At 41.3% G+C, this 21,812-nt stretch overlaps 1 protein-coding gene across 13 annotated transcripts in view; it reads left to right on the top strand.

Annotated features, from left to right (window-relative positions):
* Positions 1 to 21,812, top strand: part of ITPR1 (inositol 1,4,5-trisphosphate receptor type 1) — a 188,162-nt gene that overhangs the window by 3,901 nt on the left and 162,449 nt on the right. For 8 of the 13 annotated variants that reach the window (XM_068907214.1, XM_068907213.1, XM_068907208.1 and 5 more), the window contains exons 1-3: positions 7,259 to 7,478; positions 16,314 to 16,421; positions 20,266 to 20,336. In XM_068907214.1, the coding sequence (XP_068763315.1) occupies positions 7,453 to 7,478; positions 16,314 to 16,421; positions 20,266 to 20,336 (205 nt within the window). In that variant the 5' untranslated portion in view covers positions 7,259 to 7,452. Of the gene's footprint in view, positions 1 to 1,532; positions 1,705 to 7,258; positions 7,479 to 16,313; positions 16,422 to 20,265; positions 20,337 to 21,812 lie in introns of those variants that run through there. The other 5 variants (XM_068907212.1, XM_068907209.1, XM_068907216.1 and 2 more) reach the window with 5 other exon arrangements.

Genomic DNA, 21,812 nt, shown 5'->3' with positions numbered 1-21,812 from the left:
TGCTCATATTTATCACTGTTACTGAAACCGCACGCTCGATAACAAACATATTTCAAGGCATATTAGTAGGACAGCCTCTAACAGTCATCCGTGGACAGAGTTCTTTGCCTCAAGCTCTAGTAACTGTCCTTATGTCCCCACTGCCTAAATGCGCCAAACGTAGCCACTCACCCTCCTCACCCACAGATTAGATTTGATTACATGAGAATTCATTAGGATTTCTTAATGAAATTAGGAACCATTACTCTGCCAACTTTCTGATGAGTAATGGCTTGTAGCATTGCAGCCATATATGAAAACCGTAGAACTCTGTGCACTGACCTTTGCTTAAGTTTCTAAGTCACGGACTCAGATTTCTGAATATTCTTGCTTGATGGCAATAATTATGAATCCTCTAGTATTATTTTATATGAAGAATCAATACGGTGGTAAGTCCTGTTGAAGCAGACCGCTGGCTGATCCAGACTTGTTTCCTTTCTCCAGCCACTGCTGTAGAGGGGGAGGGAAACAAACTATGAGTTTATCAGCAACAATTATACAGTATTTCCTTTCTATTATCTAATGCAGCAGGTAGGTGCAGGTGGAAATGAGAGGAGGGGAGTGGTTTTTTCCCCTCTTACGCCAATTGAAGTGATGCAGCAGGTCTGCAGTGCAATTACTGCATCCACTTTGGTAAGGCACTCTATTCCCTGTGTTGCCAAACATACTAAAGTGTACCTCACAGAGGGCATAAAAATTACAGTCAAGGACAATATACCTTGCATAATATTTTAAGGGCAAATAATTACATAATGTAATAAATAAAGGAAACAATTTTTTATTGCTGCTGGTCATTCTGGCTTAAGCTGTGCTGTCACTCAGTAAGTAGGCTTTCCTGTTGGCAGCATCCCTATGGCAGATGGTGTTGCCAAAGAGGAAATGAAAGAGAACTCACTACTTGCAAAGTTTTTAAAGTGTTTCTTTGGAAAACAGTTGTTTTACCCCACGTTACTGTACTTCCTTACAGCTGATTGTTCTCAGCAAAAGCCTCTTATCTTCCAGTAATTGCATTACCCCACAAGTGAAAGCACTGTCTGTAAATAAACTTGCAACGTCTCAATCCCTAATATTTAAGCAAAGCAGTTTAAGCGTAGCCTCTCAGCTGTCCTGCTCGTCCCCAGCTGCGCTGAGACCCCGCAAGTTACTGCATGTTTATTTTCCCTGTTTCGGCTTCCTTGCAGTTTCTCTGGCTGCTAACACGTTTTTCGCGCATGCCGAGATTATTCCGTCGCCAACCCTCCCGCCCCCCGGCATACTCTTGGCCAAAGCGTTGCGCGGAAGCCTGCAGGTGTTGGAAGTATTGTGGAGCCCCCGAGCCTTATCCCGACCGCGCGTTTTCCAAGCGCGGATTGCGGAGCCGGGGGCGCCGGGGCGGGGGCGCCGGCCGCGGCGCGGGGCACGCCGGGAGCTGTAGTCCGGCGGGGCGCGCTGGCGGCCGGCGGCGGCGGCGGCGCGGGGCCGCGGCGACTCCGTTACCCAGCGAGCCCCGCGGTGTATATGAGGCGCGGCGGCGAGCGGCGGGCGCAGTAACCATGTGGACGCGGCGCTGAGCGGAGCCGGGCGCCGCCGCCGCCGCCTAACGGGACCGGGGCAGCGCCGCGCCGCGCCGCCACCATGGGGCAGCGGGGCCGCCGCTAGCCCCCCTCCCCTCGCCGCCGACGCCAGGTAGAGGGCCGAGGGGTCGGGGGGGGGGGCCCGCCGCCGCCCGCGGCGGAGGCGGTGCGGCAGCGCCGAGCACGCCGCGGCAGGCGCGGGGAAACTGAGGCACGGCGGCCGCCGCCTGCTCTGGGAAAGCCCTTCGGGGAGCAGGCCGCTTTCTGAAGCGCCTGTTGATAGCCGGCACCACTCAGCTGGAGAGGTGCCTGCTGCATCCTCAGCCTGTCCGGGCCGCTTCAGAAGCGCGCCGGGGGGCGCAGGCGGCCGGAGGTGCCCCTGGCATCCGGGGTGACTTCGGCCTCTGCGGCGGTAGTTGAGGAGCAGCGTGTCAGCTCCAACTTTCTCTGCTTTTTTCCTCCCTGCTTGACACGCCGTTACGCGGAGATGTTTCATGTTATGTAAACACTCGCCGGTGTTGATGTAGACTTGGCTATAGATGCCCTTATTCTTAAATGGTCAAAAGCTGGGCAATGGCGGGTGGATATTTTTGAGGGTCTTGGTAACTAGTCTAACAGGCTAAATATTTAGCTGTTTCCTGGCTACGATAACTGGACTTAAGAGGAGGGGGAGGGGGCACATGCACATTCCATGTATGTGGGATGCGTCATAATTCTGAGCCATTTTGCATTTTATTGCTAAAAGCTTCATTATTGCTGGCTGTTCTGGATGTCTTTGGACTTAAGCGTGTCTTGTAGCTCATCTGAACATACGGAGGTGTTGCTTCCTCCTTTTTGCATGGACTTCTGCTGCGCTACCCTAGAGATAAGGGGAACTTCTCTGTAAAGCTGCATGCAGCAGCTGGCTTGAAGCAACAATAAGGGTTTGGAGCAAAGCTTTCCCCTCTAATACAAAAACCAACATGTAGTCTTTGGCCTGTGTGGGTTCAATCCATCTCGCCGTAATCTGTCTGTATGAAGAACCCCAGCAGCTGAAAGGGCTGAAATACTGCATTGAACACATTTACCACTGAGTGCAACAGTTTGCAGGTGCTTGCTCAGATGCAGGTGCAATGGGCTATAGTGTTACTACTCATAAATTGGCAAGGGAGAACATTGCTAATACAGCCCAGATCCTTGCATTGCCAAAACTTAGTGACTCGGAGTAGTACATGATGACAGTTCACTTTAATTGTAATGAGTTCTTTTTTCTTTTTTCTTTTTTCTTTTTTCTTTTTTCTTTTTTCTTTTTTCTTTTTTCTTTTTTCTTTTTTCTTTTTTCTTTTTTCTTTTTTCTTTTTTCTTTTTTCTTTTTTCTTTTTTCTTTTTTCTTTTTTCTTTTTTCTTTTTTCTTTTTTCTTTTTTCTTTTTTCTTGTGCATTTTGTTATTTGCCTTTGAATTTCTTTTCCTGTGCTCAGAAATTTGCTTGGTATCCCAGGGCTTCCAAAACCTGTTGACCCAAAAGACTCACTGACTCGGAGCCTAGTCCAAAGGTCCACATCTGAATGGTTTCCTGACAGGGCTCAGTTGCCTGGATGAGGGGTGTAAGATGAAGCTTATATCAGTTTCTGTCCCGCAGAAGTTTCTCTGCAGCCAAGTTAATGGGCTGTTAGCCTCTGGGTTATTTTGTTTGCTTTTTTGGTAGGCCTCTGCTTTAAACTAATTTCCACGCAGAGCAAATATTCTAGGTTCTGAATACTCAGCATGAGTTTACAAGAGTAAACTCGGTGCCTGAAACATGACAGTATTGCACGCTGTAGTGATTATAGCAAAGTGTTGATTACCCAGTGCTAGCTGCTCGAGGACTGGAGATCATTGGTGTTATTGATCGGAGCAAAAATTCTGGCGTAACAGTACACACTGAAAGGTATGCTTCCTGTCAGAGCCAATGTGAAAGCTAACTGCTATAAAAAACAGTGACTTGAAATGCTGTGAATGTGTAGCAATCAATATGTATAAACCAAAACAAGTAATTGTGGAAATGAAAAACACAGTTCCATTGTTTTGCAAAACAAGCTGTTGCAGGAGCACTGTGAAGTAAGCTCTCCACTGAGCCGATTATTTCTAATGTGTTTTTAAAGTAATTTTTTGTTTGTCAGTAACACGTTTCTTGTCTTAAAATTCCTTCATCCGGTCTGAGATTAAAGTGTTTGCTTAGATGAGCGTTCCCTCACCCCCATCTGTTGCTTGTGCAGCATTCATTAATTCTTGACATAGAGAGCAATCCGGTTTCCTCTTTTATAGAGGTTCACAAATTGGGAAATAAACGGCAAGAGCAACTTTCATTTGCCTTTGCAGTCTTGGGGTGGAGCTTAACTGTGGGTAATAGTATATTTTTCAACGATAGCTAGTCATGAATACCATTGTTGGAGGGTGGAAGAGGGCTTAATGAATGACACTGAAGAAGCAAGCATGTTGTGAGTGTAGGTCTTCAGCAACAAATGTTGGAGCTACAAGTCTAGGCAAGAACAGCTAAATGGAGGAAATATACTGGGACTGATAAATAAAGTGGAGCGAGGTAGAAATAATAGTTATGGTCTCTGGTTATAAACAAGAGGTGTAATGGCTTGTATTATGGCACTGTCTTTTTATCCTCTCAGGTCACCTCAACAAATCTGTTTGTGTGGGATAGACTAGAAAATGGAAGAGTCCAGGTGAAGAAGCTGAATCTCAACTCCTAGCTCCTTGCAAGTGTGGTTGCCATTTAGAGCGATCCTGACAAAGAGTGAAGTAATACTGCTGTGTGGTTTCAGTTACCTTGTAAAGCTAATTCTGAATCTATGTTACAACATGGCAGAGTGAGAAGGTAGTCACCCACAGATTTTTGGAGGAAGTGTAAAGCCGAGTTTCCAACTGCTATAGTCTTATGTGTGTGTGAGAGGAAGGGTACTAGTCCAGGTTCCCAGTCAATTTCCAGCCTGTGTGGTCTAGAGTAGATCTGGAAGTCCTTGGTGGAGGCAGGAATTCCTTTCAACTGCTTTCTGTAACGTGGCAATATATCAGAAGAGAGGCTTGCTCAAGACAGACAATACTGAGGTGAAGCTTCTTTTTCAGTGCTATAAAGCAGACTTGAAACAGGACCTAGATATCTTGAGCCCTAGTCCTGTCCTTTAGATGAAGCAGCCTCAAGAGCAGGCATAGTCCATTCTGGTGATTTGGTCAGCTGTGCTATTCCCCTGTGATACTGTGCATAGTAATTCTTGAGTGCATTGTATACTCCATAGGAATGTTTGATGTGTCAAGCTGCAAAGCATATTGGGAGTCTTTGAGACATTATTATCCCATAAATATAAGATAGTTATAGTAGGATTATGCTTTAAGGCAGAAGGAATCTCAAGATCTTGTGGGAGGTGGAATGAAGGTAGTGGTTCTGTAGTATCTGATAGACTAGCTGCTTGCTTTTCTGTGGGTGAGTGTGAGAGAAGACAGCCTCACCAAAGAAGCTTAAAGGGAGCCAAGGGGTTTAGAGGTAGAAAATGGTGTGCTAGGGGAAAGTTACATAAATGTAACACTTCTGTCACAGTGTGCCCGTGGTATTAATCTGGTTTCAGAAAATTCAGAACATTCTGCCTTGCGGAATGTTCCAAATCAATTGCTTCTGCTGCTGAGATAGCACATTCACTACTGCAGTAGTCTGAAGCATTTTTCTGCCTGTTTTTTGTGTAATAATACAGAAGATGGGTTAAAAACCCTTGAGCAGTTTTATATAGCAGCCTATGCTGTGGTGTAGGTACACACAGATACTGATTTACTGAGTGCTATGAAATGGAAGACCTGAAAAGTCAGCGGATGGTACATGGGCTGCTAAGTCAGATCCTATCTACCTTTGTCCACGGTTACTCAAAATGGGTGTTTTATCAAGGGAGGTTATAGCAGGACCCTTCCCTCAGCTTTTTACGCGGATTCCTGTGCTCTTCCGTTATGCATCTCACACTGGCTGCTGTAGGAGGCAGGGTGCCAAACAAGGCGAGCTTTGATCTGGCCTGATATTCCATTCTTATTTCTGTTCCCAATGGACGCTGCAAAAGCACTACAGCAGTTATTGCCTGGTTCTCAGTCTTGGCACAGATGATGAGCTATAACTGGGGTATGGTGTTGGAGCTATCTTTTCAGTGTGCTGCAACTACTTGTTAGACTGGCAGAGGCAGCAACAGGAAGTATGTTGTTCTTGCTTGGTCTGTACCCGTTGAGAAATTACAATTCCAAGTCTTCTATGCTGTTATGTTTTAAGAGACTAAATTCATTTGGGAAAAAATTAAGGTAAAATGAAAACTACAGGAATTGTAATTCAAACTGGAGGAAAGCTGCAAAATTCAGCTGTGGATTCTGAACTCAAAGTTTCATTTTCATAGCTGTGGTTTTGGTTAAGCCTATCAAAACTTGCATCAGAACTTATTTTTCCTTCCTCACACTGTTGTATTGAGAATAAAATGTCAGTTCAGATCTGGGCAAGTCAACTGCTCTAGAGAGAAAAATGTCTTAGTGATGAGCTTGGAACTGCAGGTTATTTTGCTGATTTACAGTTTGCAGAGATAAAACTATATCCTCGTATGCCAAATGCTAATATAAGGAGCATTGCAGAAAGCTTAGTGTTTATACCTCATTGATCATTCTACTGAACAGAGTAGCAAAGAATAGTAAATAGCTCTGAGCAGACTGAGGGCCGAATGAAGCAACTTTCTGGATTAGGACATTAGATGATAATTCTTCTTTTGGAGTAATCTGCTACTAAGTTACAGGGAAAGAAGTCTGAATATTGAATCCAGATGTAATAATGTATACATAAGCAGTTCTCTCTCTCATCATCCCTGTCTTGTGCAAGATGTCTGGAGTTAGAAGACGGTAATCTCTGTGCATATGTGGATAAGAAGTGTGTCTGACCAAAGTAGGTCAAAAAACGGCCACTGCCAGAAGACTAGCTTTTTCTGGTTGGTTGGTTGATTTTTATTTATTTGTTTGTTTGTTCCAGGAATTCTTTAGTAGCAATTTAGGATGAAGGTTTTGTAATAAAATAAAATAACAAAATAAAAATTCTTCTCTACCCTGGCACATCCTATCTTCTTCTTCAGAAATCTACCAAGAAGTTCTGAGGAAAAAAGCACTGATTGCGTGAGTGTGATGTCCAGATATGTCCTTTCTATCCCATTCCAACAGGAGATTCATGGACACAAAGACAGATACCTAACCCTTTCAGGTTTGGCTAATGATCCTTGGTCTAAAGGGTTAATTGAAAACTTAACTCATCTTATGGTTAAAATAACTCAACAGTCCTTGGTCACTCCTCCGTATGTAAGGGTTAAGCAGATTCAGTTGCTGATGTTCTTTGTGAGCTAAGCTGGTGCAGTATTTTGAACCTTTGCTTCAGAAGAATGACTCATGTTTGCATTCTAGAAAATTACTGTTGGGGGACCAACATGTACAAGTCAGTCTGGAACCTGGAGGCTTCATCTGTAAAGGAGCCCAACTTGATTGGGCTTTTTTTAGATCAGTAGGGCTCAAAGTAGGTCCCCTGGCCACCAGTGGTTCTCCACACGTGCTAATCACGTGGTGGTAGTGGCTCCTCCTCTTTGGCTGCCTCTCACAGGCATTTAGGTTTTTCACTGCAGACCTAGATGCCTGCTGAGGTATCTAGGAAGGAAGACCAGTGAGCTAACCCTCGTAAGGGTTGCTGTAGCTGGAGGACGAGAGAGGACTTGCAAGCCTTCAACAGAAGAGACCTGCTAGTAGGGGAAAAGCATTAATTTCATTACTGGCAGGGACCTGAAGCTACCAGGAGCCATTCAGCCGAGTCCAGTCTCAGCACAAGGCTCAAACACTGCCATGGAGGCCAGAGAACCCCCACCAAGGTGAAGTATTGGCAAAGGAAGAACTGGGGAGTATAGGGCATGGGAAGGATGCAAGTATTGGGCAGGTAGTCAGAGGGAGATGAACAGAGGGCTAATGAGACTGACAGACAAAAGGAAAATGCTTTGGTAAATTTAGGGAGTATTGCATTTGCTGAAGAGCTTGCATCTTGTGAGGTAGCAGGGGGGCTCATACCTGACAAAAGAGGCTGTAGGAGATAGAGCATTCTGTGCTGAAGCCTCAGTAGATATATGGCCATGCAAAATGAAATTGGGACTGTTCTGTACGTTCTTCTTCCCTGGCCACTTTTCTTCTTTGGCCAAACTCCAGTAGATATTATAAACCAAGCTTGCTCTCATTCCCCATGACATTGGCGGCCCGGGTTCTTTTGGCATGTTCCTACACTCTCCTTCTAACAGAAATATTCTGGAAAACAGTGTGCTTGTAGGGGCCTCGTCCAGAGGCTGGCGTCTAAGCTGCTTTCTCCCCTCAGGGTGAGAGCCAATAAGTATCAACTTTCAGAAGTTGATACTTACTGAAGTGCTTCTTAGTTTTAATAGAATTGAAAATTTGCTATCAGGTCGTACTTGGTCTGAAACTTTAAAAAAAAAATTTTTTTTTTCTTCCTGACAGCGTGCCCCCAGTAGTTTTTTTGGCTTTCTTCAAATATCTATCAATGAGGATCTGTTAGTTGCGTTTATTATATCAATGTAATGGCTGCTGTATAAGATATGTCTGTCAAAGTGTAACTTCTGCTTAGCGCAATTATGGGTGTTTTCTTTTCAACTTTAACTTTCTGTAAGTTTGGCGTGACTATTTTCCTATCTGGTTGCATTGGACAAATCAAGAAATGTGTGCATCCTTTCTGAGGAGAAAAGGATGTCACGGATGTTTGCTTATTTGTATTAAGTATTCATTCAGGTTTAAGTTAACAAAATGAGTTGCTTTATGTCTTTTCTCTCTCCTCTTTTTTTTTTTTAAGCTGACTTTTATTGCACCTACTAGTCACTTCTGAATAACTTCATCATTTGTAGGGTAACTATAAAAAATGAGTTTATCTGTGACGTGGCATGCAGTAGGAATAGAACATAATTAACTTAGCCACCATCTCGCTGTATGAATTTACTTGCCTCCTCTAACCTCTTTCAATGAAAGAGAAGAATATGCTTGATTGGAAGTGCAATAGGGCTGAACTCCCTCCTGAGAGAGGAGAGGCAGTATGGAGTGGTGGATGAGGATTCAGGAGACGTGGATCCTAATCCAGGCTCTGAGTCTAACCTCCTGCATGACCTTGAGTAAGTCATAGCACTGTGCTGCTTCCTCCTTCCCCTCTTTCACGTTCTCCGTCTTGTCTATTTAGACTGCAAACTGTTGGAGAATCTGCTACATTCTAAGCATTAGGAAGAAAAATACTTTCTCTGTGAAAGTACGTTTCTCCTCTTTAATCTACCCGTTCATCAAATGACAGTTTGTCTGCAGATAGCAGGCTCCTGGACATGAAAGGTAGCAGTAAGTGGAAAACAAGATCAAGTGGTAGATAAACATACCAAGTTTATATTTTTTTAAATGTAATCTCCAAAGTGTACGTACATGTGCGTGAAATTAGCAGTACATAACCCTGTCAATACTTCACACAATTCTTAGCTACTTCCGACTGAAAGCATGCGAGGGTGAGAAAGGAAAAAAATCTAATGTTCGAGACAGCGTGCCTGTGATTCCCTGTGCCGTTGTCATCTTCCGTGCGCTGTAAACAGTGTTGGTGTCTGAGAAGTTTCTGAATTTCGCTCTACTGTTGACCTAGTGTTCAACTAAGGAGTTAATGAACTTTTCTGGGCTATTCTGCTTGCTGTATGGCCCTTACCATGGTTGTCAGGAGCCAACTGCCTTTTTGCTCTGTCACCCAAACTGTGCTGTATTTGTCTTTCCATGTTGTGTGCATGTATGCCAAGAGCCCCTTCTAGATTTGCTAAATCAGAAGCTTTGAAAAGGACAGTGTTTCCTTCTGCAGCCCCAGAAGAGTGATTATTTGCTGGATGATCTTTTGCATGGAGCACTTCCTCTTGGGCTGTTTTGATGGAATGCTTATGATTCTTTTGTCATAGCCCTTAGGGAGGAAACCTCCTATCTTTTAAAATAAGGATGGGAAACAATTTTTCGTTTCAGTTTTTAAAAAGTTAGCTGCACCTGTAAAAATAGATACCTCATGCTAGAGTCCTATCCAAAGCATTGAAATCGTTAGAAAAAAAATCTCTTAGTTAAGAGCAACTTTGGACCAAGCCTGTAAAGCCAAATTTTTGATCAGGTAATCTTGTTATAAAGTTTGGTTTTAGCAAAGTGTTTTAAGCACCTGACTCTCACCAAAATCTGGGGAGTCAGTGAACGCATTCAAGAAATGTCAGCTTACTAGGCCTAAACCAGAAACATTAAGGACCCAATCCCGTTTGCTTCGAACACTTGGACTTATCTGCCTCTGTGGGTTCTCAGTTGATAGTCTTGAAATGTTAGTGGTATCTGTTAATTTGTGGATGCTTCATCATATGCATGGCAATGGCTTATACCACAGTAGTCCTTTATGTTGGCTTTTCCTTCTCCTCCACTGTTAAGAATTTGATTTTTTTTCTTAAAAAAAAAAAAGAAACAAAATTAAACTTTCACTGTAATCTTTCCTATCTGTAGATTTTTCTGAGTAGTTGAGTACAATTTGAGATTCTATTCTAGTCTTACCTAACTAATATAAATAGTGAAAAAGACTTTGATAAAGTGCTGCTCCGATTTCTGAAACAATACATACACAATTGTTAGTCTAATTGAGCAATAAACCACAGTGAAAATATGGTAATGGTGAACTAAGTGCATCATGGACCTATAAGGCACAGCAAGGAGCTTTTTTGCTCAAAACAAACATCATTAGAACTATCTTAAAAAGATTAAGTCATTTGTATCCCAGTTGCTAGAACTCAAACCGTAGGCAGTAAAACCTATTTGAACTTGTTTGTTTTACAAATAGTATTTCCGGTCATAGGTTAAAGTATTAAAATCCTACAGCAAACACATGAGACATGGTATCAGCAGAACAGCTGAAAACTCTTCAAAGAGCCTTTCAGCATTACATTGCTTGATGAGGAATGGTATACTGCAAAAATCTTGTTTTATACTGTCCTGGTAAGGAGGAACTTCAAAAGGGGGCCTTGACTTTGTTATTCAAGGAAAGCAAACTCTCGGTGTTGCTCTGAAGCCTTTTTTTCCCCTAACTGAGCATCAAGAATTAAATGAAGGAAGGAAGAAATGAGTATGAAATGTTTACAAAGCAGTTGCATTTCCTATTCTGAGAGCTTCAAAAAGCAGATGTCTCATTAAGGTATTCGATATTAGCAGTCATTTTGATTTCCGACTTCACTGGTAATTCTGCTGTAACTACCACTATGAAATGGGTTTTCGTGAGAAAATGGATTGAAATGTTTGAGTTGAATTTGAGCGACTTTTATCAGTTTTTACTGGTTTACTCAAGGTCATCAGGCTAAGGATATGATCTGCTTGTGCCCTACAATACGATTGAGTCCTTCCAATCTTTACCAAAGCCAATGGAAACGTTTGTGAGGGAGGGTCTGCAGGATATCACCTTTGAATCAAAGGGAAAGGATAGTGCTTGTGTTGAAAGGCTTTGTACAAATTCTTTCCAAGTGCTTATTTTTATATTTCAAGATTGGCTCTTTTCACTAGCTCTCACTATATAAAATGTAGCTTATTTTGGGGAAATACAAGGTAATCTGTTTCAAAAACCCTGCAATAACTATTGCACTTCCTGTTCAGTCAGGAGACTAATCTCTAGGTCTTATGTTAAGAGATTTGTGTTCACCAAAGCCCTACAGAGTGGTAGGGTAGGCAAGTGATAAAACTTCGAGGTTTGACTGGCAAGTTTTATTTGCATTAGCTAAATCCAGTCAGTGCATTAATCCACGTTCAAGTCCAGTCCATCGAACAATGCTATAGCTTGGCAAAATCACTTGTAAAGCAGTACCTTGCAATTCTCACGAGGCTCAAGCAGGTCTCTGTATTTATTTTTTGGGTTGATTCTTGAGACTTAATTTTATCTTCCTGTGTGGAGAAATTGTATGTAAAACATATTTAAAGCCATGCATTTATATAAATAATATAGATGTTGAAGTCATTTCCAGTGTAATTAAAAGAATTCAAGCTGTCCAGGCTTAAAAACATACCATAGGAAGTGTTAATCTTTCAGGCATTTTTCTATGTCTGTGGATAAATACAGTCCATTTCTCAATATACAGTCAACTTCTAGTTCACGTTTCATTTCTCATCTTAGAAACTGGTAACTGTCTGTCAAAATTAGGTTCCCCAGTTTAGTGGAAAAATAACATTGTTGCTTTTTAAAATCTGATGTTGTTGCTGTAGACTTTCCAGCCATCTGAGCTAAAGCTTGTAATGCAAATTTGGAGAAACCTGACTCTTTCTACATTCATATGTTTTTATTACCATACTGTGCTACGGTTTCCCTGTTAGAATATTTCTTCATCATCAATCTTTCAAGTCTTTACCTAGAAAAAAAAATCTTGTTGTTGTTGCGTTCCCCGCCCGACAGTGTTTCAGTGGAAGAGGACCACTGTTTCATGGCCAGGAGACTGCTGTGATATAACTGGAGTATGATGGGTTTCTTGCAGCTCTTTCTTTTGTGAGGCTGTGGGAATGCCGTTAAAACTCTGATTCCATTTAGGCGTAGTTGGAAACGCTCTGTTAGGGTTTTCCCTCTCTAGTATTAATTGCTCTTGGCACTGCCATATCGAAAATACATTGCAGAGTAATGATTATATTTATCCGTGGAGCATAATTGTTTTTTGAGCAGAGTGATTATGCCATAAAAAAAATTATACAAGCCAGGTATTGACGGCATACATAAGAATCCTCCTTCCCTTCTCTTCCAAGCGTTTTCTAGTAGTCATCTTCAGTATTCCATAGAAACGACGGTGGAGGAGGGAAGCACATCCTTGCTGACAAGGGGATGTGCAGTGGCTCTTGACCAGCGTGTTCAGGAGGGAACCTGTTCTCTTAAGTCTGTGCAGCCCACCTGTGCTGTGACTTGGGATAAAAGTGCCAAGGCTGCCGGTTTTTTTTTTTTTCCTGTCTGTCTTAGCTTCACGGTTCTCAAAACTGAGATGCCAGGAGGTCTGACTTCACATGAAATAGCGTAGTCATCAGAAATTGGCAATCACATTTTTTAAAAGGGTTTTCAAACTGGGCACCTGGATACATTGGCCTTGAAAATCTTGGGATTTTTATCTTTGTCTCAGATGTCCTAGTTGTGCCTCCTAGTCAAAGGTGTAAAATATTTGCGGTAGTTGATCATTTATGCTGTTTAATGCAAATAATCGATTAATCAGTAGACCAATTTTGTTAGATGTCATGAGCCCCTTGTTGAGAATGCTGTCAAAGCAGCTTTGAAGTAAGCTAAATTAGCAAACCTTACGTATAAGGAGGCCTGCTGGGTCATTTAGTCCCTCACTCCATCTGCCAGTTCAGCATGTTCCTGAGCTCTGTCCAACCTCAGAAACAGTATGCTTAAAGATAAATGTCAAATGGATTGGCTTTTGGTATGTGGTTATAAAAGAGTGTAATAGATGTAGACAGACACACAGTCACATTAGTTTTAATACGGGCAAGCCTTATGATGACCTGAATAAATAGATATTTTACTAAGAATTGGCAATGTATTTCATTAGAGCAGTGGAGGCAAGGTCCATTGGGATATCTCATGCTTCACTGGGGATAACATCATGCTAATCAGTGTTTAAATAGTATTCAAAAAAGGATACCGGGGAAGCAGAGGGAAGAGTACGAGCATACCTAATACCACATGCCTCAGGAAAGCCATAGAAAACGTGGTTATTGTAGCCAAGTCAACCTTGCGTAAGTCTCGACTCCAGCAGAGCTGATGGTCAGCAAGCCTGATGAGCACAGTGGTTCTGTTTGGGAATGAGAGGCCAGGGTGCCTCCTCCGCAGAGAAGTTCTGCAGTTCCCCTATTCTGCCTGCAGTGATGCAGGCAGTTTGCACCATTGAGCTAGGCAGAAGTAGAATTTGACTCTGTAATGATGGCTTCATTAGCTAGCGTGGAAAAATTTAAAAAGAATCTAGCGAACTGGTGGGTAATGAAATTCAAATCGTATAGTGTATCTGAACTACTTTGAGGATTAAAAATACTTTTCCATTATATATCAGGAGAAATAATGGTTATAGTTGAAGTTGCTAAACATTTTATTAATGGAAATGTCAATAGATTGCAAATAAGTTTATTTTATATGTTGGAATATCATGGTATACAAAACACTGTATATCTGGAACTTTCTCAGTAAAGAAAATACACCAAAAAAAAAAAAATCTGTGTTCTGGCACAGAATAATTAATATGATGCAGACATTTGATTGTCCATCCTTAGGCCTGCTTTTGGTCAATGGTCTGGGGTTTTAGGTTTTTTGCCAAGAAAAAAATTCTTTTCTTCTCTAATGGAATTCAATAATTTTGACCTTTGCGTTCTCTTGGGAACAGCTGTGGTGAACATCTGTCTCTTCTAAAGTAAAACGATAGTCCAGTAAAGTTGCCTTCCCCCCCTCCCCCCCACCCCCAACAAAGGGGATACCGTATATGCCATTGTAAAAAGGAATAGTTTAGAGCTAAAAATATTTTGTGTGTGTGTAATCATATTACATTACTCCACAGGCCAAAAGTTCAAAAGTATTTAAAATCAACCTAAATGTAGACAGATGATTAGCTTCTTCCAGAAGTGTGTGTGTTTCTTTTGACTTCAGATACTTTTGCTTTGAGCTATAGGAATTTAGGTCCCAATCTTAATTGTGAGAGCCTGAAAACTTTTGGCATGAAGTACATGATTAAAATCCAAGTCAGGAAATGAGGAAAGCTGTATTTCTAGTGATACTAATTCAGTCATTCTGCATATTTTTGTATGTTTTTGGCATATAGTTTAAAATAGGTCGTGATGCTACGCTGTTCAGTTATCGGGAGAATGGGAACGGACTCTGTGACATATGCAGCGGCTGAAGGACTTGGCATTAAATAAGGAACCTGAAGCCAAATGCTTTGCTTCTGTATGTACATAGATTTGACTTCAGAGAAGTAGAGGCTTCTTACCCTGCCTATGAACTTGGCCTATTATCTTTTGTTTTTCTTGATTTTGATTTTAATTGTACAAATAACAAAGGGAGTTTCAGGCATGAGAATCATGTATGTAATGTGCTTTCACTTATTATTGGTGGTGGGGGGAGGAAGTGAAGAAAGATAGCTGTCTGCGGCTTTTCAGAGGAAAAGTGCAGCCCCGTCTTTTGCTTGCACTCTGATATCTGCACTGTGTTATCAGCATCAACTTTTAAATCTCCATGAATCTGTCCTTGGTGAGCCCCAGCCTTGCTTAATAAACTTGATCCTTACACTTTTGGTAAACAAGATAACGTTCAGTGAAAGGGAATATTTATCCCACGTACAGTGTCAGGGCTGTGCTCTCTAATAAGCCTAATTTCCTGCCGCTTCGTTCTCCTCACGGTAGACCATTTAAAGTTGATTTTGGTGTGTCATGCTAGATGTCAGGGAGGGTGAAAGTGTTTTCAATTACATGCCCTTAAATCTGAGGGTTTGCTCCTTGGCAGCATTCAGACTACATCATCAGGCTATGCGAATGAGCAGCTTGGAAGAGCTGTGTTACTGCCTGCTGTTTGAAACCTAGTGCATAGAAAGCTATTTTAGCATTTTGAACCCAGTGATCAAAAAACATGGCTTAGGATCTCCAAGAAGCTGGTAAAAGGCCTTTGAAAAGAAGTCTTTTAAAAAACTGTTCAGTTGGGCCTCTTTTTATGTTGGCTTATGTTTGTCTCTGTTGCTGTGACAGATATGAAAAAGCAAGTTTCTATTTATTTAAATGACAGGTAAGTCTGGTATCATTCAGTCCAGGATTTGGGGCTTTAAAGAGAATAATAGTTCTTAATACTGTGAAAGTTGACAGTACTGAGTGGCTGTCTCCTCAGTGTTACATTTGGGCATTCTTTTTGAAAACAGGATGAAATGTTTGAAATGTTCCTAGTTTCATAGGGATTTGGCTTCTTGATGTACACTTTAAAGTATTTGACTTTGAAAAATCTTAATCTTTACATTTTTCTGCTTGGAAAATCTGTTGTCAGGTGTATTCAGTGTTTTTTCACGTAATGCCTTCTTTAAAGCTGCAGTTGTAAGAAGGTGGCTACCCCTGATGTTGATGTAGCTGGCAGAAGCTATTATGAATCGTGTCAATACTTTACATCCGAATTCTCTAGAGCACCGTTTTGGTGTTGAGATGCACCAGCACTCCAGAGGACCTTTAAAATATGCTCGAACCTACAGACTTTGATTTTGACAGAACGAGTTAGACAGAGGAATACATGGTGATTTAGACGGTATAAATAATATGCCTTAAATTAAGACGGCCCACTCTTTTTTTTTTTTCCCCTTTCACCATGGGATGAACAGGGTCACTATGCCTGGAATGGAAATGTCCACGAGCATCTGTGGGACAAATGTGACTACCACTGAAACAATCCCACATTGAATGGGATGCCAACAGCTTGTTGTTTTTCCCTAGTTTATTTTTCTAAGCAAGTATTTTGACATGCTACGTGTTCTTTGATACCTGAAATTCCACTGCAAGGACTTCTTCAGATTTTCTAATAAATAAAAGTAAAAAAAAGAAAAGTGAAGGGTCCTTTTGTTGTTGTAACCTCCAAGCAGCTTATGTCAAGAAATAATTCTGTCTAATAGTAACGTTCCATTTTATTCTTCTAGGGGCAGTAAGCCAGAGATGACCGACAAGATGTCGAGCTTCCTTCATATTGGAGATATTTGTTCTCTCTATGCAGAGGGCTCAACAAATGGATTTATTAGCACTTTGGGGTAAGAACAGCTGTTCTCTTGTACTAAAAACATCCATATGAAGGACTGACAGAGGTCAACTAGCTGTCCTGAGCCTGACTCTCAGGAAACACTGGGTAAAGCAAGGTAGCTTTCTGTACAGATTTGGCCCTAAATTTAAAAATGACATGAAGTTAATACAGCAGATGGAAAGTTAAATGTTGGGAGGCTGGAGAGGATACTAATGGCTATGGTACAGTTTTATTTTGTTCGGTGGGGAGGAAGAAGCTTGCCAAGTTTAAGCAGTGGGTAGAGGGGATGAATACAAGAAAATGATTTTCATGTTGTCTGTCCCATGTCCATCCGTGTGTCCCGTCCTGTCCCTCCCCGTCCCCTTTTCCTCTCTCCCCAGTCAGGAATGAATAGGCCGCACAGTGCAATCTGTTGATTGGGAAAAAAGAATGTAGCATAGGTGATGTAAGTAGTTTTCAAAAAAAAACCAAAAAAAAGACAAAGGTGGGGGGAGTGTAAATAAAAAAAGCCCTGAGTCACTTTATACACCACTGACTTACCACTGTGATTGGTTTTGTCTTTTCTTATAGTATTTGAGGTTTCTCATACAAACAAAATTGTACTTCTCCAGCCAAAGGAGAACGTGTTTTGAGTCTTTGGCTTTGCCAATGGCCAGCATCCCCCAGAACTGCAATGGGAGCCGCGCCTTGCCTGTTCCTGTCACCTGTTGTGCTGCTTCCTCATAGACCTCCTTTGCACTTTCTCCTGTGAACCCATAGGTACTCTATTGGAGAGTACCTCTTCACCAGTAGGGAGTGTATGCCACTTCGTTAAACATAAAAGTAGCCATTTACGTAGGGCAAGGAAGATTTTGCAGAGAAAAGCTGTGCCATTGACATACCACAGAACTGAAGCTTCGATGAGTGACAGACTGTGTTTTATTTTGCTCAACTGCTGTTTAGGAGAAATCTTGCAGGCTTCAGAAGCTGGCAGTGGAGCTGTGTACTGCTTTGGCAGACCTTACCGGGAGGCCGGATGAGAGGCTGAAAGAGCACATCTGCCACCACCTTTCAAAGCGATGAGAAATTAGAGGGAGGGAATCAGTTAGTATGCCACATTGCTGTGGTACTTCAGTACTGAATGAATAGTAAAGAAGCAACCAGGAAGCTTGATGGTATTGTGAGTGGGCACGCACAACATGCTCTTTCTCATTTCCAGTAGCCGTAAGGGCCTCAGGGTGGGTACAGTGACAGCAAATTTTTTTGATGCCTACTGTCAAGATGCATCTGATAAATGGAGCTCCCAAGCAGGGTACCGGGACAGCATCCTGGTAAGTCTCTCGGCAGGAAACAGTGGGCTGGAATTTAATCTGAGTGACTCCAAACTAACTTGTAGGTTTAGTCCTTTAGCTATTAGGATTCTGGAAAATAAGGGGGCAGAGAAGGAAGCAGACACTGAAGATGCACCATGATCTATTATAGGAAAGAGAAGAAAATATGGGATGCTGCCAGAAGGGAAAGAAGGTATGATAAAAGCAAGGGATGTAGTAAGTAGGGTTGGTTGAATAGTATTTGGCGAATGTATTTGACAGATTTCCCAGGTACCCGTCAAATATGACACGTATGCTCTGCAGTATTCGATCAGCTGTGTAACTGGCCAAATACTATCTGCTGAAAACTGGCAAAACGAATTGAACAACATACATTTGGCTATTTTTTTTTTTCCTTCCTAGTATTGAAGCAAGTTTGGCAGTAAATTATTCCAGAATAAGTAGAAAGTTGTTATGTTGTGTTTTATCCCATACAGTGCATGATGAACAGTATGCAGTGGCTGTGGCTTTTGATGGCATTGCTAAGCAGATATTTTTCACCATGGGTAGTCCTTTTAGACATTGTAGGCCTTAAGTAGCTTGCATTTTTTTTTTTTTTTAGACTTGATCAGATGTTCTGATGGCAGGTCTAAATATCCCTCAGTGTTATAAGTATTCTCTTTGATTTGGTTAGTACTGTTTTAAGGTAACTGTGTTATATAATGGCTGCATATCTTTTCAGCCTAATTTAAGCCAGAAATCCCAATTGCTATGTGAAACATGAAATGCATTATCATCTTAATAAGCCTTCATAATCAAATTAGTTTTGTCCCATATTTAATTTAGTTTTTGTCCTGGAGAAAATTAAAACAGCAAAGGAAAGATTCACTGTAATTGTACCCAATACCATGTGGAGTTTTGACAGTCTTATGTCGTAACAACGTGTAATGGCTTGTTCATATGGTTAATGAAGGTTGAGAAACAGATACCGCTATACGTTATAACGTAGTTCTAAACAAGTAACTCTATCTTTGAGGGATCTTCCTGTTTAATATTCCTACGACGTGACTCTTGCTTAATCGAGACTTCACTCTTGCTGTTTCCCAAACTCAGTGCTCGGTAATCGTTATGATTACTGATGTATATAATATATCCTCTTGTGTTTCGCACCCCATAAAATTGTTTTCTTAGTAATTTGGGAAGTTCCTCTTTATTTCCACTTTAATCTCAGGATGAGAGGGATATCTTGCACTGAGATTAACTGTCTGGGGGATTATCAGAGTAACCCATTTGACTTTTAATATTTTTTGACCCTTTGTTCACTGGAAGTAGGTGTTTCAGTCAACTTAAAATTTAATATTAACATTCTTATTGGAGCACGTATATATAGTGAATAGGGGGAAAATCCATGGGGAAAAAACAACTTACTCTGAATGTTTGCATATGCAAGTTTTAGAAGCATAGAATTGTTGAGTCCACTTAATCTCTCTGGATCACTTAACTTTTATATGCACTTCATGATTTTCCATAATTGTTGTCTCAAGATGCTCCCTGCATGTAACCAGCCTCTGCAAGGAACAACTCTCATATTCTAGGTCTCAATCTCTTTCTCAAGTTGATTCTGCATGAGAATGGACATCTCAATTCTTTAAAACCTTGGAGATTTACTTTCTACTTCTGGGTAGAAGGCCTCTTTGACAGATTGGTTTAAAGGTGCCAAGTTGAGTAGTTTAAGATCAAACGAGGAACTGCCAAATGCTTGGTTACAGCTGCACTTTCATGATTTGGGAAGAGTGTTTGGTGAAAGTGCAATTCTACTTTGAATCAAAGTGTGCTAAGGGCACAGCAGTGGTGACAGGTGCATCTTCACTATTTTCTTTGTTCTGTGGCTTTTTTGCCCATGTGCAGTCACAAGAGAAGCTCTTTCCTGGAATTCCCTATTGAAATATCTTGGCTTCAGCTATATGCAGCTTCACTTCCTTCCTGGTAAAGCTGGAGGAGGTTGGCTTGATCTCTTGACTTCTCTTGTGTTGACGATGGGTAAGCAAGGGAGTGTATTTGTGCCTGCCTTTTTCTTGGGAGTAAACTTCTATTGTGGCAGTTGAGGTTTCTGCCTTTTTTTGATATTTGAGGGGTCACAGCCATAGTGTCCGGTTTGCACAGTTGTCATATTTTCCTGTTTTCTACCCTTTAATATAAACACAATTACAACATTATTCGAATCTGTCCAAGAGGCAATATTTGTTCTAAGGCTGTCTCTCTTGTAACTAGAATATGGGCTGTTCTGTCTGCACCTCAAGGAGGGGACATAAAGATGATGCAGTAAACGGGAGCAATGACTTATTTATTGTCCCACCTATCCAGGAGCATAGCTCTGGGCAACAGTAAAAATTAGCTGCATGCTTCTTAGAAAGGTTTGGCATAAGTTGGCATCTGGGGAATGTCTTCTGCTGAAGTGGCCAATCAGATAAAACATTGCAAATAAACCACTTAATTTTTTGCTAACAAGGGTGTAAGCAATTGCGAAGGAAAAGAACCTCACTTCAATTGCTCGTTTCTTTGCAGCCTTGTGGATGATCGATGTGTTGTACAGCCAGAAGCAGGTGATCTTAACAACCCACCCAAAAAGTTCAGAGGTAAGTTTATTAGGCAGCTTATCACCTTTCTGATTGGAAGAAGCGCTTCATCTTGTGTAGTCACATGCAAGTAGTTTTGCCTTCAGTGCTTTCTATAGAATATCTTAGCGTCATCTTCTTCCACCAAGGGCAACATTTAAACTTAACTGCTGTCTGTAGGTGAGGAAAATAGTATATGTACGTACGTCTGTGTGAACTGAGTTGTGGGACTTAAGTATGCTTTGCAAGGAGGATGGAGGTGGGGTTGCTAACTGAGGCTGGCTTTCAGCTCTGTGCTAACACAATGTCCCTGTAAGGTTCACCCCTTGATTGCCTCTTCTACCCAAAAGGTAGCTCAACCAAGTGTTCTTAAAAGTTGATCTACCTTTTATTGCTCTTCTCATCAGTGTGGCAGCATCTGTTTGTCTCCTCTGTGTTTGCTGGAGAAAACCTGTTTCTTTACTTATGCATTGGCTTTCCTGGAAGCTCAGTTACCATAATTCTATTCAGATTTGATCAGACTTGCAGGTGATTGCCCCTTGAAATTGTATGCCTTCTGTACTGCTGGGGGTCTTTGCTACTTTGTTTTTTGTTTGTTTGTTTGTAGCTGTGCCAGAGGTATCTGACACCGTGAAACTGCCTGCTTAAAATATTGCTGTAATCTGTGAGTTCCTGGGTTTTTTCCCTTTTTTACTGGAGAACTAAATAGGTCATCATTGAAATACTGAAGAGGCAGCTGGGGAAAGTTTTAGTGTTCAATGTTAAGCTCTCCAGAAAAAAATGCTGGTATTAACACTGCCTTAACTGTAGAATTAAATGAAGGAATAAAACCGGAGGGGGAGAGAAGAAAATGGCAGTCTTGCTAGCACGGTTTAGGGACTGCAGATAAGGAGAGACATTTGGCTGACATAAAACATTGTGGTTAGATGTTGTAAAAGGTCTCCTGTTACTTATAATTTATATGTGGAGAAAGAATGGTATGAACCTTTTCAACCTTTGTAGTAACTTCACTAAAGTTTATGCATTAAAGTTTAATGGTGAATGGCAGCAAGACTCATAAAATCTTAGCAGGCATTTGTTATTTATTCAAATGTTATTGTAAGTATAATCTAAGATAAAACTGTTTTCCACAATAAATATGTTCAGAAGTAAATATGTTCGGAAGAAGTAATAATCCCAACACAAATGGAAGATGCCTCCTTTTTATTATGAACCGAAGGCACTTAGAGAGCGAGTGTCACAAAGGAAGTCTGTGGCGAAGTTACAAACTATGTCCGAGTCTCTTCAATCTTAATTGGTGTTTTAATGATGCATTGCAAAAATGCCTTCCTTGCAAATGGAACACCAAGTCTTTTTAAAGTGCGTTTAACCAGACAGTGCTACTTAATTCTGGGATCTAAGGCAACCATAGGCATCTAGTGAATGTAATTCAGGAGTCCCAATATTTAGTTTTATCGTACTTGAGATTTAGTCTTCATTGCTTTGAGCAGTGTTGCA

This window comes from Struthio camelus, chromosome 14, assembly GCF_040807025.1.
Source record: "Struthio camelus isolate bStrCam1 chromosome 14, bStrCam1.hap1, whole genome shotgun sequence".
In the NCBI taxonomy this organism is placed as follows: Eukaryota; Metazoa; Chordata; class Aves; order Struthioniformes; family Struthionidae; genus Struthio; species Struthio camelus.
Note: the sequence above shows the minus strand (reverse complement) of the source record. Positions and strands in the feature narration are given on the sequence as shown.